Source organism: Crocodylus siamensis, chromosome 4 (assembly GCF_052110815.1).
Source record: "Crocodylus siamensis isolate JL-2025a chromosome 4, ASM5211081v1, whole genome shotgun sequence".
Lineage (NCBI taxonomy): Eukaryota > Metazoa > Chordata > Crocodylia > Crocodylidae > Crocodylus > Crocodylus siamensis.
Window position 1 is genome coordinate 65819119 of NC_143398.1, and position 14343 is coordinate 65833461.

A 14343-nucleotide genomic window follows, 5' to 3' on the forward strand; every position below is an offset into this window, starting at 1 on the left:
TTTAGACCTATAGGGCATATACATGTGCTCTGGGAGTGGGGGAGGCGGGAGAATGCTTTAGTGGCTCCAAAAGCTGCTCTAATTAAAGCACTCAGTGTCACATGTATCAGTGTTCCCACGCTGAAAAAATGTTGTTGGGGCTGCTTTAACTAAAGCTGGTTGAATAAGGTTTAAAGTGCCCCTGCCATCTTTTTTCAGCACAGGGACACTGATACACGTGACCCTGGAGTCTGCTGGAATGTAGTAATTACCATGCTCATCAGAGCAGCTTCACTGCATATGTATAGGCACCCCTATTTATGATCTGTCATGCTGATGAAATCCCCTGCTGAGATACCATATTACCAAAATTAGTAAGCATGCTGCTCTGCCATGCTGTGTTCTTTATCCTGTTTATTGCAGTTACAGCTCTCTCTGAGATTAAATTCACCCTGGTGAAAAGGGCTTTGACAGAGTCCTCCACCCAGTCACTCTGGGCTGATTCAGTGGGAGTTGTGCCTCAGAACAGACTAAGGAAACTCTGAGCTCAGAACTGGGTCTAATTATTTTTTAAAAAATAATACACACTGGGTGCATCTACTTGAGATGCTTTATTGCGCACTAGACTAATCTAATGCACAGTGAAGTGTCATAATCTACACAGATTAGTCTAGATGGTGCATTAGACTAATCTACTGCAGTAGATATGGGTACTAGAAATCAGCACATTAAAGAGCACGTGTAAATGCTGATTGGAAACACATTGCTCCCAGTCAACCTAGGCAGCAGGGGGCCACAGCAGGTGGGAGAGCGGTTCCGAATGGGTCCAGATCTCCATGTGGCTGAGAGGCAGCTTCCTGCCCATCCAGGACAGTCTCCACCCCCTTTCCCCCCACTCAGGGCCGGCTTGATCTCCACCTGGCTGGAATGGAGCTGCCTGTCTAGCTGGGACAGCTACCCCCAGCCCTGCCTCCAGAGCTCAAGACTAAACCCCTGTGCCTCCTGCCAGCTCAGGGCTGGCACCCAGGGGAGCATGGAGCTCCTCCTGGCTGCTGCAGGGGGGTAGAGCAGGGCAGGAGCAGCCTTGGACTGGGCTGCTCCTGTCAGGCTCAATTTGCTCCTGATAGAGGCACACATGTAGATGTGCACTTGGCAGCACTTTAATGAGCCTGAATTTTCTGCACAGAAAATTCAGGCTCATTAAAGTGCTGCCAGTGCACATCTACATGTGTGCCTCTATCAGGAGCAAATTGGCACATTAATTGCATGTGTAGATGTGTCCACAGCCAGATAATTTCTTCATAGAGTGCAGAAGAAAAGCACTGGGAAATTCAATGCAGTGTTAAACTGAACACAATGGCTACACTGCCTGCTGTTTAAGCTGCAAAAAGTGTGCTGTAATCATGTCCTAGTATTTCTGGGGATTTTCAGGTTTTTTTCCTTAAGTCTGTGAGGTGCAATCCTGAAACAAGCAGCTAAATCTCTTAATTAAAATTCATGCCATGTTATCATGTGCCATGCTTCTGTGATTGCCTATTATGATTTCAATTAAGTGTATAATTTATGAATTTCAAAGGATTAGGTTTGAACAGGTCTACTGTACTCCACAGATTTCAGACTTGACTTCTATCCTAAATAATCTACTTTCCTCTCTCTTGCTACAGAGAAGATGAATTGTACCTGTCAGCAGGCCCTCCAGGTCTGACACATGTTATTACAACAGGACGAGATTTATTTCTGTCATCATGTGCTCCACCTAGAAAAGAGAAAGCAGGAAACACTCTCATTATGTTCTTTTTATGAAAACTCATTTCCAAAGTTCAAGTCCAGAAGTTTGTAGCATACATACTTATAGGTTGGTTAATGAGAGTAAAAACCCAAGTTACACATAAGCCAGTCCATATGAGGAGTAATATTATGGTAGTTTATGATGGAAATAGTTTTTTTCCTTAATGCTGATCTAAAATACTATTTCTTACATAAGTATATTAATTTCTTCAAATCTCCTGATCTCCCAAATTTATTTACTATATCATTCTCATTACAACCTGGACATTAAAACTCTGTATCCTGCACAGTTTCTCATACACGGAAAAAAGCATGTGCGCTCCATCTACACTCAGAATAGTAGATCACTGACCACTAAACAACTCTGTATGTTTTGTAACTCTATATTTTTCACTATGATATCTCTCAAATACCTCAATGCCTCCCAAGTCATCATCAAAAATAAATTAATTTTCTGATTTAGTTTGAGACCTTTCATGCTGCAGCTTGCAGATGTTACTAAACTATAAATTTCCATACATAATTTATACAAATACAACATTTATTGTATATCTCCTTTAACAGCAATAATCCTATTGCACAGGCAATTTCCCATTGACTTCAACAGTAGCCAGATTTGGCCTTCTGTGAAATGAATTCTGTTATGTTCTTGGCATATTGGATTCATTACTATCATGCTACAAATACAAATTTAGATTAGTTCATAAAAATAGTATATTAAAATGCAGAGATACCATGAATAAATCACACAAGTTTTTACAAACTGTAAGCCATCAATATTGAAATATGATTGCTTTTTATCATATTAATGTGTTGGTATTTTGCTTGTACGGACCCAGAAAATCAGACTTATTTACATTTTCACATTCACATTTACTTATTCACATCTTACCTCTTATTACGAACCCAAAAGTGTTCCCTTCTTTATGTAACGTAACTTCCACAGTTCTAAAGATGACACCTGATCCTTGTACAGCTGAAAAATTTAAAAAAAGCTTTTTTCTTTCTAATTATACTCATAACTTTGGACTGGTTCTAAGCTAAGCAAGCTGTGATCATGCAACTGGAAAAGTTAAACTGCAAAACAGTCAGTATTAAAGACCAATGTTAATTACACTTCATATTCTTCAGAGTAATTCGTAGGCCAGTTCTTTAATGGGTGTAAAAATCAACAGAGAACTATATCAATTTATAGCAGCTAAGGGGTCCAGCTTTAAATTATACTGTAGTTCTGTTTCTCATACATTATTGACAAATTATAGAAAAATATATACATCTAAGTAGATATAGTAGCACGAGGTTGTCAAGTCAAGTGCTCAAAGTTACCTACGGAAGCATCTGCTTAACTCAAGAACCCAAGAACCTCTTTTCACAGGGTATACTCAGGATGCTTAGGCAGCAAATCTCATCAACCTTAAACTGTCATATCGTCAACCTTAAATTTAACCCTCAACATAGATACAGGCTTGGTGGTGAGAGCCTGACCTGCACAATGGTCAAAAGGGACCTAGGGATAATGACTGATAATCACATGAATGTAAGCGTGACGCGGTTGTTAGCAGGGCAAATAACATGCTGGCATGCATCAACCAATGCATCTTGTATAAAACTAATGAAGTGATACTCCTGCTGTACTCAGCACTGGTGAGACTGGAGTTTGAGTACTACATCCAGTTCTGGGCACCGCACTTCAATAAGGATGTGGAAAAACTAGAGAGGGTCCAGAAAAGAGCCACCCATGTGGTCAGGGACTTGCAAGGCAAGCCATATGAGGAAAGGCTGAGGGACCTGGGCCTCTTCAGTCTAAAGAAGAGAAGGTTGACAGGGGACTTGATAGTGGCTTACCGCTACATCTGAGGAGTGCATCAGGAGCTCGGTGAACAACTGTTCACTAGGGCACCCCCAAGGAAGACCAGGACTAATGGATATAAACTCCTGGAAGGCTGCTTCAGGCTCAGTTCCAGGAAAACCTCCTTCACAGCCAGGTGTCCAGACTGTGGAATAAACTCCCTCCAGAGGCGGTGCAGTCACTTACCCTGGAGGTTTCAAGAGGAGACTGGACAGTCACCTCACTGGGGTCACCTAACCCTAGTTGTTGTCTTCCTGCCTAGAGCCGGGGGGGCCGGACCTGATCATTTGCAAGGTCCCTTCCAGCCCCTAACAATCTATGAATTTATATCATGAGGGATGAAAGATATTAGATTCAAAATAACCCTTTATAATTATGTCACCTAATCATTAATAAATTAATTAAAAATGCTTCAATAGTATTAAAGGCAAATGTTTTGTGCAACACTGCAACAGTGGCTGTTCCCAGATCCTTGCTGAGAAGGTGAACGAATACTGTAAGATGGTTGAACATGGTAAGTCATTTTTACAAGAAATGATGCTGTAGTTCTGAAAAACACAGGTAGTCATTTTCATTTAAACTCTAATAAAAAAGGAAAATTTTGGAAAGGATGGGGAACTGACATTTTCCAAATGGAAAAAAGATAAACTCAATGGAAAAAAAAATGGAACAGGAGAAAACATTTTCAAATTTCCAAGCTTGTTTTATTAGAAAATGCAGAGCACAGAAAAATATAAAATTATTTTTAAAAATTACTTGCTACCACTGTTCCATATGAACCTGCAATTACCATTACTAAAATGAAAATAGTTAAGAGGTCAGAACACAATCAGTAACACCTATACAAATATTTCTCCTCTCTGTGAATGGAAGAGAGAAAATTCTGGTCCATCCAGAGGGTGGGGTGGCGGCGGGGGGGGGGACAGTTAGCCCTACTTCTCATTCCTCTGAAGCCTAAAGGGTGGGTTCTCTGAAGGTCAAGAGGTGCAGGCAGGATTGGGATTACTAATCTCTGTCAGACTGTCTGTCACAAGGGTTTTGTGCACAAATTAATGTTGACTCCATTGTTATTACTTTACTGAAGTTTCCCTAGAAACTCACCTAGTCTTCTCAGGGAGTAAGCTGGCCCTGGGGGAAACAATGCAAACTCAGCATAATTTGGAGGATGACAGGACATATATATCAATATTTCTGCTATGGTACAAGACATCACACATATAATATCAGTGGAACTTGACAGGGATAGCACAACTACTATTATTCAGCATCATTACCAGCAATACTTGTACAAGAGGTCAGGAATCCTGAAAACTTAAATGAATGGTTATGATTACGGATGTAATGTAGCATAGCAGAAACATATTGCAACAGACAGAGGCTTACATGTGCCAACAGAGCCTAAACTGCAAATGTACATTTGAGTAGTTGTGAATGAAAAAATGCTAGTGAAATAATTGCATTTAGTACTCAACTGATCTCTCTAATACAAATGTCCTAGGTCTGAACATGAAGCTTAGTTGTTCCTAATAAACACAGACCTACAATAGATGTCCAAAATATAGCAAGGAGGTTGCCGAAAGTTCAAAAAGACAAAGAAATCCATAATTAGAGGTACTCTCCAGTAATCTGAGAACACTGGAATTCATTAACCCTTTTTTTGTTGAGCGTTGTAGTGAGTTCACAGTGCTCATTGTGCTGGTGGAAGTCTGGCAGGAGCCTATGGTGAGCAGACAGTAAACTCAGAGCTCATTGCACATGTGCAGCACTCCTACAGGGGCAGGGGGTGTCTATACCCCACTTCACCACTCCTGGACCTGCTGTTTTATGTGCATGATAATGATAATGGTCTAAAACAACCCTATCTTTAGGAGGTAGGTGATTTGTTGGCCAGACCTCACTTCTACTTTTGACTCTTCCTTCCACTACCAGACTCCTCAGGAAGGATCATTTGGACCATTTCATTCTTGCTTGTCCCTTCAGTAGATCATCCATCATATTAAAGCTGTCTGATACATCCCTGAGCCTCAAACTGAGTTACTGACACATGAACAACAATAATATTTATAATCCTGCTACTGCACAGGTAGGGCAGGTCTCCCATCACCCAGTAAAGTCATACCAGGAATCTATGGGCAGAGGACAGAATGAGGAAAGGACTTGGCAGCCTTGAAGATGTTAGAGGGCAAGTAGCTTCCACCCAACAGTGACCCCAGAAAACACGAAGTAAAACATTCACCTGCTGGAGCAGTATAGGGCCTTATGGATGGAAAGGGATTGATTGCCTCTTGAAGAAAGGATTACAGACACACTTAAAAATAATATGAATTATTATTTCTTGAAATATCTTATTCAAAGCTGTTATTAAGAGCTGAAAACAGAGGTTCATGAACTGAAAAAAACAAAAAGGGAGGTGTGAGTGCCTGGGGACTCCCCATTTCCTTTATAGATCTCTTGTCTCCAAATTTGATCAAATGTCCAATATCTCAGTTACTAGCTACCCTTAAAATTATAAGGAAACAGTGAATGATAAGTAGGTATAAACTCTTTGCATTGCCCATACACAGAAACGGACTGTCATGGGACTTCATTTGAGCACTTTTGAAAATGCAATCATAAATCGTCCTGTATTTGACAACAACAGGAAAAAACAAGTTATATTATTTTTCAGGTTTATTATATATAAAGCTCACACTGCATTAGTGTTCATAGAGAAAGAAGGCTGGAAGGGACCTTAAGATTCCACCCCTTAAGTAAAGCACTGGAACAGGTTACCCAAATAGGCAAAACCTTAGCTGGGATAATATAGGTGGGGACGGTCCTACTCTGGGCAGGAGGCTGACCTAGATTACCTCTTGAGGTCCCTTCCAACCCTAATTTTCTATGATTCTAAGTTAAGAAACCTTATATCATAAGGTAGAGAGAGCAAGAGCAAGTGAGAGAGACAGTATTCAATTATTACACATGTAAGGGGTTTTCAACTACTCGTGTTACTTACAGACTGGAGGGAGCTCGTATTCCACTTCTAAAACAACCCTCTCGCCAACGTTCTTGAGCAGGCTGATGATCTCATCATGGCGAAACTTGGTCAGGTTGATTCCATTCACAGATTTGATGTAGTCCCCTACATCCAGCTGGTCACTTCTGCAATAGGCACATTATCTCTTTAGTAAACTTGTGAGACTGTGACAGGTTAGCCAAGTTCCTTTCAATGACACTTTCAGCACTGACAAAAAAATCAATCTTGCTTGCATCTAAATTCAAACAAGCAAAAAAACTTCCTGTGTGAATCATGCAAATAGTATGGTGGCTTTTCAAGATTTTAGTCTAATCTACTTCTAGAATATAAAAAAGTATGTTATTAGAGCATTAGCATCTAGGTAAGAAAAGCTGCTGAATATGCCAGCTTTCTAGTTATAGTACAATTCATTTAACTACATCTGGTAGGACTTCACTTCCTGGCTGTCCTCTTTTAACCTGGAACCTCTCACCTGTGTTTGTTTGGGCTACTGCCAGAACTATTTTCTGGACAAAGTCATTACTTTCCCAGCCAGTATAACAATTATAGTAAATGTGGCACAGTCCAATGGCACATATTCTGCTCAGTCACTTGGAATGATTTGCCTTAACATCTGTCTCTCAACCAGATTCTTTCTCAAGTAACAGCGTGTCTGGCATTCCCTGTACAAGCAGGATGCTTAGCTATTTTTAATCTTAAACATTAAATGAATCAGCAGGAGTCATTTGAAACTATGGTGTTACTTATATTTCAGCTTTTCTACTGCTGTTTTGCCTTCACCATTTATCACCAATGCATTTTTATAGATTTTGGTCAAGCAAAAAAATCAAATTTAAAACATTTATAAAAAATTATTCCTTCAATGACTTTCAAACACATTGCCAGTATTTCTGGCTTGTATAAAAAAAGCTGTGAGATGCAGTGGCCTGAATGCTATTTACATGTTTCTTTCTATTAAAATGTATTGTTGTCTCTTTTCTGATGTGCTGCTTTTCAGATGCTGTTAGTCAGTTATTTATTAGTGACCTTTTTGATGCAGTATGTATTTCTGAAGCAATCACATCTTATAATGTATTTTGTGGCTGGAGATGTGGTTACCTAGCAGCAATTCCTCCTTGACGAAGGTTAGATACTCTTGGTTTCCCATCCTTGTCAATTCCACCCGATACTGTAAGCCCCAGGGTGGTGCCTTCTTTTTTCATTAATTCAACTATTGTTGAGCCCTTGAATTCCTCTGTTGAAAGAAAATTGTTGGCATTATTAAAATTTAAATAATATCACAGATGTTACTTTTTAAAAAAAAGTCATTAACTCTCAAGCAAGTAATTGTATATGTTAATATGAAAAAAATGTGTTCAGTGGCATATTCTTTATACTACTATTTATGGGCTTTGTACATATAACTCTGCATAAAGATAAATGTGTGGCAGATATTCTATAACCAGTTATTAAAAATGTACCAGTGGGGTAGCACAGACTACCAATAAAGTCTGACAAAGCTTAAACAAAAAGTCATTTTTTCCCTCTTTTATTCCACATACTCAAATAGGTAATTTCACAGTTGTCCTTGTTTTCTCTGTTGCCCAGGCTTTAATTATTTTATTGGGTTAACAAATTACTAGGATTAAAAAATAATGGTCAAATTATGCAAATTATTTTTTAATCCGAATTAATTTTGAGACTATAACTAGATGTCAGAACTAACCAAAATAACTAGGTATAGTAAGATTTAAGTAAAAGATAAAATATATCAGATACAATCAGGTCCCACTTTTTAAAGACAAAAGCAGTGCATTGTAAAGCACTTTCGCTAGGGACAGAAATTACACACAAACTAGTTTAAGTGATCAGAAACTGGTTAAACCTGTAACAGGACAGAGGCTTAGTGCACATAAACCAGTTTCAAAATGTCTGAAACTGGTTTAAGATAAACCTAGTTGAATGTAGTATCAGACTTAACTGATTCGTGTCAAACTGGTTTATGCAATGCATGTCCCAGACCCCTTTCTGGTTTAAGATAAGCCAGACCCCCCAGCATTCCAGATGCTTTGCAGCCCTGGGCTGTGTTGTCTGCTCCAGAAAGCAGAGTTGGCCCCACCCCTCTGCTCCCTAGCCAGAGGTCCTTGGCAGACTGCAGGCACAGCTGGGTCTGCCTGGCTTCCCCCTATCCCCCCCTACTTGCTGTTCAAGCAGGACTTTCCTCCACTCCCCCATCTCCCACAGCATGGACCCCAGCCCCATGAATCCTAGTCATGTGGTATCCTAGCTAATGCTAAGAGGTGTCTGTGTGCGTGTGTCTCCAATTTCACTGGGACAAGTAGAGGGAACAGTGTCCACTTAGGACTTTTTGGAGCTAATCAACAGGTAATGTCAGCTGGTAATGTCTCTCCATTCCTTCCTTGGAAAAAGCTGTTTAAGAAGAGCTTGAACTAATGAGAGAGGCCTTTGTTTTCTTGATGGGCTGCTAAATGCTGTGTTATCAGCTCCCTGCTAGCTCCCTCACCTATCAGGTTTTCAGGCAGTATGAAGCAGCAGGGAGAGGTAGATTGAAAAGCTCAGTAACATCAACAGATGCATGCACTACACACCCTTTGCCTCAGAGTGCTAGCTGGGACCCACGGTCTGGCAACACCCCTGCCCCTTGAGCAGTGAGCAGGGAAAAGCCTGGGACTGTGCAGGCAGGGTGAGGGTTAACACCCTTCACTAATGAGAGCATTCTGCTGGGGCCTGGCCACACATCCTCTCAGTTCAGCTGTATGGAAGGGAAGGGAGGGGTGCTCTAGTGCCCTCCTCCCCCCTCCTCCGGCTTCTAGCTTCAGCCACTGAGGCATGTGCCTGCATTTCTTCACTCCAGAGGGAATGCCTGCATGGTTCCAAACTGGTTCAATCTACTCAGGTTAAACTAACCTGTAATGATTGAATCAATTCAGGCTCAGGCTTCTTGAATGTCTGTCCCTAGCCTTTGAGATTTGTGAATAAATGATATCCTGGAAATGCTGCATATTATAATTGTTACTAATGTGGAGTCCACTTCATTGCACTGGGCACGTCTATACTCATCCTATAGGTTCTCTCTGCAGTGTTTGTCTGTTGACAGTGAGATACTGATGTCTCACCTGAGGGTCTGTGGTAAAGAACTAAAGAGGCTGGAGACTACCTTGGAGGGCCACAAGCAATGAGTTGTGATGGGTTGCATTTCTACCACTTCAGCCCCTCATTTATGGAGTCTCAACATGGATGTTTCTCTCCATGGTTCTTTTCAGCATCTACATGCAGTCATTAGGTAATTTATCAGAGTATATATTATGCATTGCCCCACAGCAGTGCATATTTAAATTAGCTAGCTTGGAAACTGATACCAGCCTGGTCACAGCAGCATGGAGTATAGTTTGAGCTGCAGAGCCCAGCTAGGAAACAGGAAAAATTAGCCTATGCTAAACTCTGTACTGCTGAGGCTTAACTTTTAGGCTACAGACAGACATTCAAAAAGCCTGAGCCTGAATTGATTCAATCTTTGCAGGTTAGTCTAACCTGGCTAGGCTGAACCAGTTTGTAACTGGACATTCTCTCTGAACTGAGAAAATTCAGATACATTCCTGCACTGGCTCAGGCTAGAAGCTGGGGAGTGTGTGGGTGTGCTAGAACAGCCCTCCCTTCCCTTCCCTAGCACTGAGTTGTGGGGGAGGAGGCATGGCCAGGTCCCAGTAGGTCACTCTGATTAGGGAGGGGTGTAAACTTCCACCCTGCCTGCACCATCCCAGGCTTTTCCCCACTGGCTGCTCAGGGGCAGGAGTGTTGCCAGCCCCCAGCCCCCTGGGGTCTGGCAACTGCACTCTGGGTGCAGTGCCTGAATCTGTTGATGGTACGGAGCTCTTCAATCTCCCTCTCCCTGCTTCTTCATACTGTCTGCAGCAAACTGACAGGGGAGCAATCCAGCAGGGGGCTGATTAACAGTGCTTATCACCTCATCAGCAAAACAAGAGCCTCACTCCATTAATTAAAACTTTTCTTAAACAGTTTACCAGCTAACCTGTTGATTAGCTCCAAAAAGTCCTAAGTGGTCACTGTTCTACCTACCTGTTCCAGTGAAATTGGAGATACTCACACATAGACACCTCTTAGCATTAGCTAACATACCTCATGCCTAGGGTCAGTGCAGCTGGGATCTATGCTGTGGGAGATAGGAGGGAGGAAGGGGGGATCCCTGTTTGGCTAGCAAGTAGCAAAGGGGGCGGGGAATAGGGCAGAGGGAAGCCAGGCAGACCCTGTTGTACATGCAGTCTCTGCCAAAGATCTAGCCAGGGAGTAGAGGGGAGGGGCCAGCCCTGCCCAGCCCAGAGAACATGCCAGGGTGCTGGGGGAGTCTGGTTTATCTTAAACCAGCAAGTGGTCTGGGACAGACTTTGCATAAACTGGTTTACCCATACCAATTAAGTCTGATACTACACTCAGCCAGGTTTATTGCAAATTAGTTTAGCCATTTTCAAATGGGTTTATGTGGACTGAACATCTGTTCTGTTCTGTTTAAACCAGTTTCTGATCACTTAAACTGGTTTATGTGTGATGTCTGTCCCTAGCCCTAGTGGTATATGAGCTAGCCAGTTTAAAGCTAGCTCATGCATGTCTATACTACACTGCAGGCACTGCAGACTCATACAATATAATACCCAAAATTTGCAAATTGCACATACAACTATACCTATTACTTCACTACTACTGTAATGAAGTATGGCCATTTCATTACCACCAAAATAGCCCAAAGCTTGGACAAGATCAGCTTACAAAAAATTAAGCCCCCCACAAGATAGCTGTGATACTGGTAGGCAAAGGAAGAAAAAGCAACCATGATGAAGATGCTCTTATTTTTCAAGGTACATTATCTCCAAGTGTTAAATTCAGTCTGTTGTTTATGAATACCCTTGGATTCTTTGTTGTTGCTAACCTTTTGCATAGCATCATCTGAGAGTAACACTTTCTGTTGTCCTGGTTGACTATAAGATTTCATCCCATTATTCTTGCTATCATCAGTTCTCACCGGGACTACAGAAATGTAACATAACTGGGCATGTAACTTTCAGATCTTAGGATGTGGTAATGGAATCTCCCTAGCAACACAGGCTACTGTAGACTTATAAATTAATGTTTCAGAGTCACAGGATATATTTAAAATACATTTCAGCATGATAGCAAGGCTCTCCAAAATGCACTGAAAAATTTATTGCAGTTGATCAATACATCATAGCAATGGGAAACACCACAGAGCAAAATACTGCTGTGCTTTTCTCTTTTATAAAAACATGCAAGTGAATCTAGTGCTCATGAGAGCAAGTTAATGGTTAGGCAAGTACAGTGTACATTGGAACAGCATATGCAGAAGATTCTCTATACAGCTGTAGCAACAAAACTGTGACCTCCAAACATCCCTGCTATTTCAGTCCCTGATAAGAGACAGGTAGAGACATGGCAAGTGTGACAAATTGTGTGGTGGCTTACAGGATGTACATAAAATGACAAGAAAATTACTTCCAACTTTATTTTAATTTGGGACCAATATAGGAACTGAAATTAAAAAAATAAAATACTATTATTTGTCAAACTGTAGATGGAACCATGTGAGCTTAAAAGAAATCTATAAATTGCAGTCTTAGCATGGCTATGCTTTGAGTTTTGCCTTCCACAACAACCTAAAAGGCACCAAGCATTATGTGAATAAATCATCAAAACAAATTTGTGATATGGACCACTATTTTAAAGTAAAAAAAGTAGGGGAAAAAAGAAAGTGCGCGTCAAATTTGTAAATAGCCAAAATCCACAGCACTTCTATTTCAACTTTACAATTGCATTTTAAAACTAGCATTTCAGACAACTAATAATAGGTGCTCTACACCCGTATAACAATAAATAAAGATTTTTTTCTTAGTGCTTAATTAAGAGCTTTGAGCCTGAAAAGATCTAAGCATATCCATCCTTGAAGGCTAGGGACAGAAGTTGCATATAAATCAGCTGAATTCATCAGAAACTGGTTTAAACCTGTAACAGAACAAAAGTTCAGTGCACATAAACCACTTTCAAAATGTCTGAAACTGGCTTAAGATAAACCTGGTTGAATGTAGTATCAGACTTAACTGATTCAGGTCAAACCAGTTTATGAAACTTCTGTCCTAGACCCCTTCCTGGTTCAAGTTAAATTACAGTTCCCCAGCATGCTTTCCAGCCCTGGGCTGGACTGTACTGTCTGCTCCAGCAGAGAAAGGTTGGGGGGGACCAAGGAGAGTCAGGGACTGCCCCCCTCTTCCCCCGCTAGACAAACACAGTCAGGGTCTGAAGCCAGGGACGGCAGTTAAACTTCCCTTCCCCTGAGTACAGAGCTGCCCTGCCCTGTTAAAACCTTACTGCTGGCTGCAGCCATAAACTACAAATCCCAGAAGCACCTAAAAGCAGGAAAAGGAAATGATGAGCAACCCTGCACAGTCCTGCTGCTGTAATTTTGGACTGCAAATCCCAGAGGTCTTGGGGAAAGCAGGAAGAGGAAGCAAACATACAGCCTATGCTATCTACATGCCAGAGAGCTGTGCTTTATTGCCCCCTGGCTTCTGGCCTCAGGCACTGCAGGCATGTGGCTGCATTTCCTGAATCAAAAGTGAATGTCTGTCCAGTTGTTTCATAGTTTAATCTCTGCAGTTTAGACTAACCTGAAAAAACTGAATCAATTCAGCCTTGGGCTTTTTGACTGTCTGTACTTAGCTCAAGTGCCTTGGTAGTGTCCAAGTGATATTGTTGCCATAATGGTCCAGGAAATAAGGGAGAGGCAAGAATTCCAATGGGCGACATTATTGGACCAGCCAAATGGTTAAGATAGACATAGGAAAGTTTCCAGTACCAGTGTACACTTCCTTAAGGAGAAAAGCACAGCACAGTTAAATACCAAATGGAATAAAAGCTTGCATAGAACTCCATGTGTAAATAAAAACAGGATATAAGAGAAATTATCAAGTATCCAACAGGCAGAAGAGATGCAGTAAAACCTTGATGAAGGAGGAACAAGATTGTTCAGGAGGGCCTCTAGCACCTGCAAAGTGCAGAGGTTAAGCAAATATAAGGTAGATTATAATGGACCTCGAAATTCTTGCCTATGTTAACTCCCTGGTACTTAGTGTCCAATAGGCTAATGAATTTCTGTTCCCATGCTCATCTCATAAGTGCGTTGGGTAGACTTCCTTTGAGCACAAGAACTATGAGATCAGAAAGTAACTGTTTTTTCTGTGACTCAATGTTCTCTCACTGATCTTCTAGTGTCTCTGCCCTTTATCTTTTTTCAGAGATCAATCACCATATGATATATGCCTTGTGAGTTGTCCCATTTTGCTCTAGTATCTAAGTAAGTTAATTAAGTTATTCTGACTATGTAAGACAGTCTGCCTAAATATAAATTTAAATAGTATTTTGAAATGTACCATTCTAAAATACAGAAAGAATTTGTATTTCCTGATTTGTATTTAGTATAATATAAAAGAAATTCTGGGATCAGACACCTCTCTTATACTATTACTCTCATTTCAATGAATTTGACTTTCATTAGCATCTCATTGGTATAACAAGGTCAATGTTTCCTCTGTACCCCACATGACTATAAATTATTACATAACAGGTGCTCAGACATAAAGGTGTTAAATATCAAGATAAAAAGGGGAGGGAGGGAAGGAAGGAATAC

At 40.9% G+C, this 14343-nt stretch overlaps 1 protein-coding gene across 9 annotated transcripts in view; it reads right to left on the reverse strand.

Moving 5' to 3' along the window:
* GRIP1 (glutamate receptor interacting protein 1) overlaps positions 1-14343 on the reverse strand; it is a 592924-nt gene that overhangs the window by 128341 nt on the left and 450240 nt on the right. For all 9 annotated transcript variants that reach the window (XM_090042472.1, XM_090042476.1, XM_090042474.1 and 6 more), the window contains exons 3-6: positions 7731-7866; positions 6612-6757; positions 2660-2743; positions 1660-1735 (exon numbers count right to left, since the gene is read on the reverse strand). In XM_090042472.1, the coding sequence (XP_089898598.1) occupies positions 1660-1735; positions 2660-2743; positions 6612-6757; positions 7731-7866 (442 nt within the window). The remainder of the gene's footprint in view (positions 1-1659; positions 1736-2659; positions 2744-6611; positions 6758-7730; positions 7867-14343) is intronic.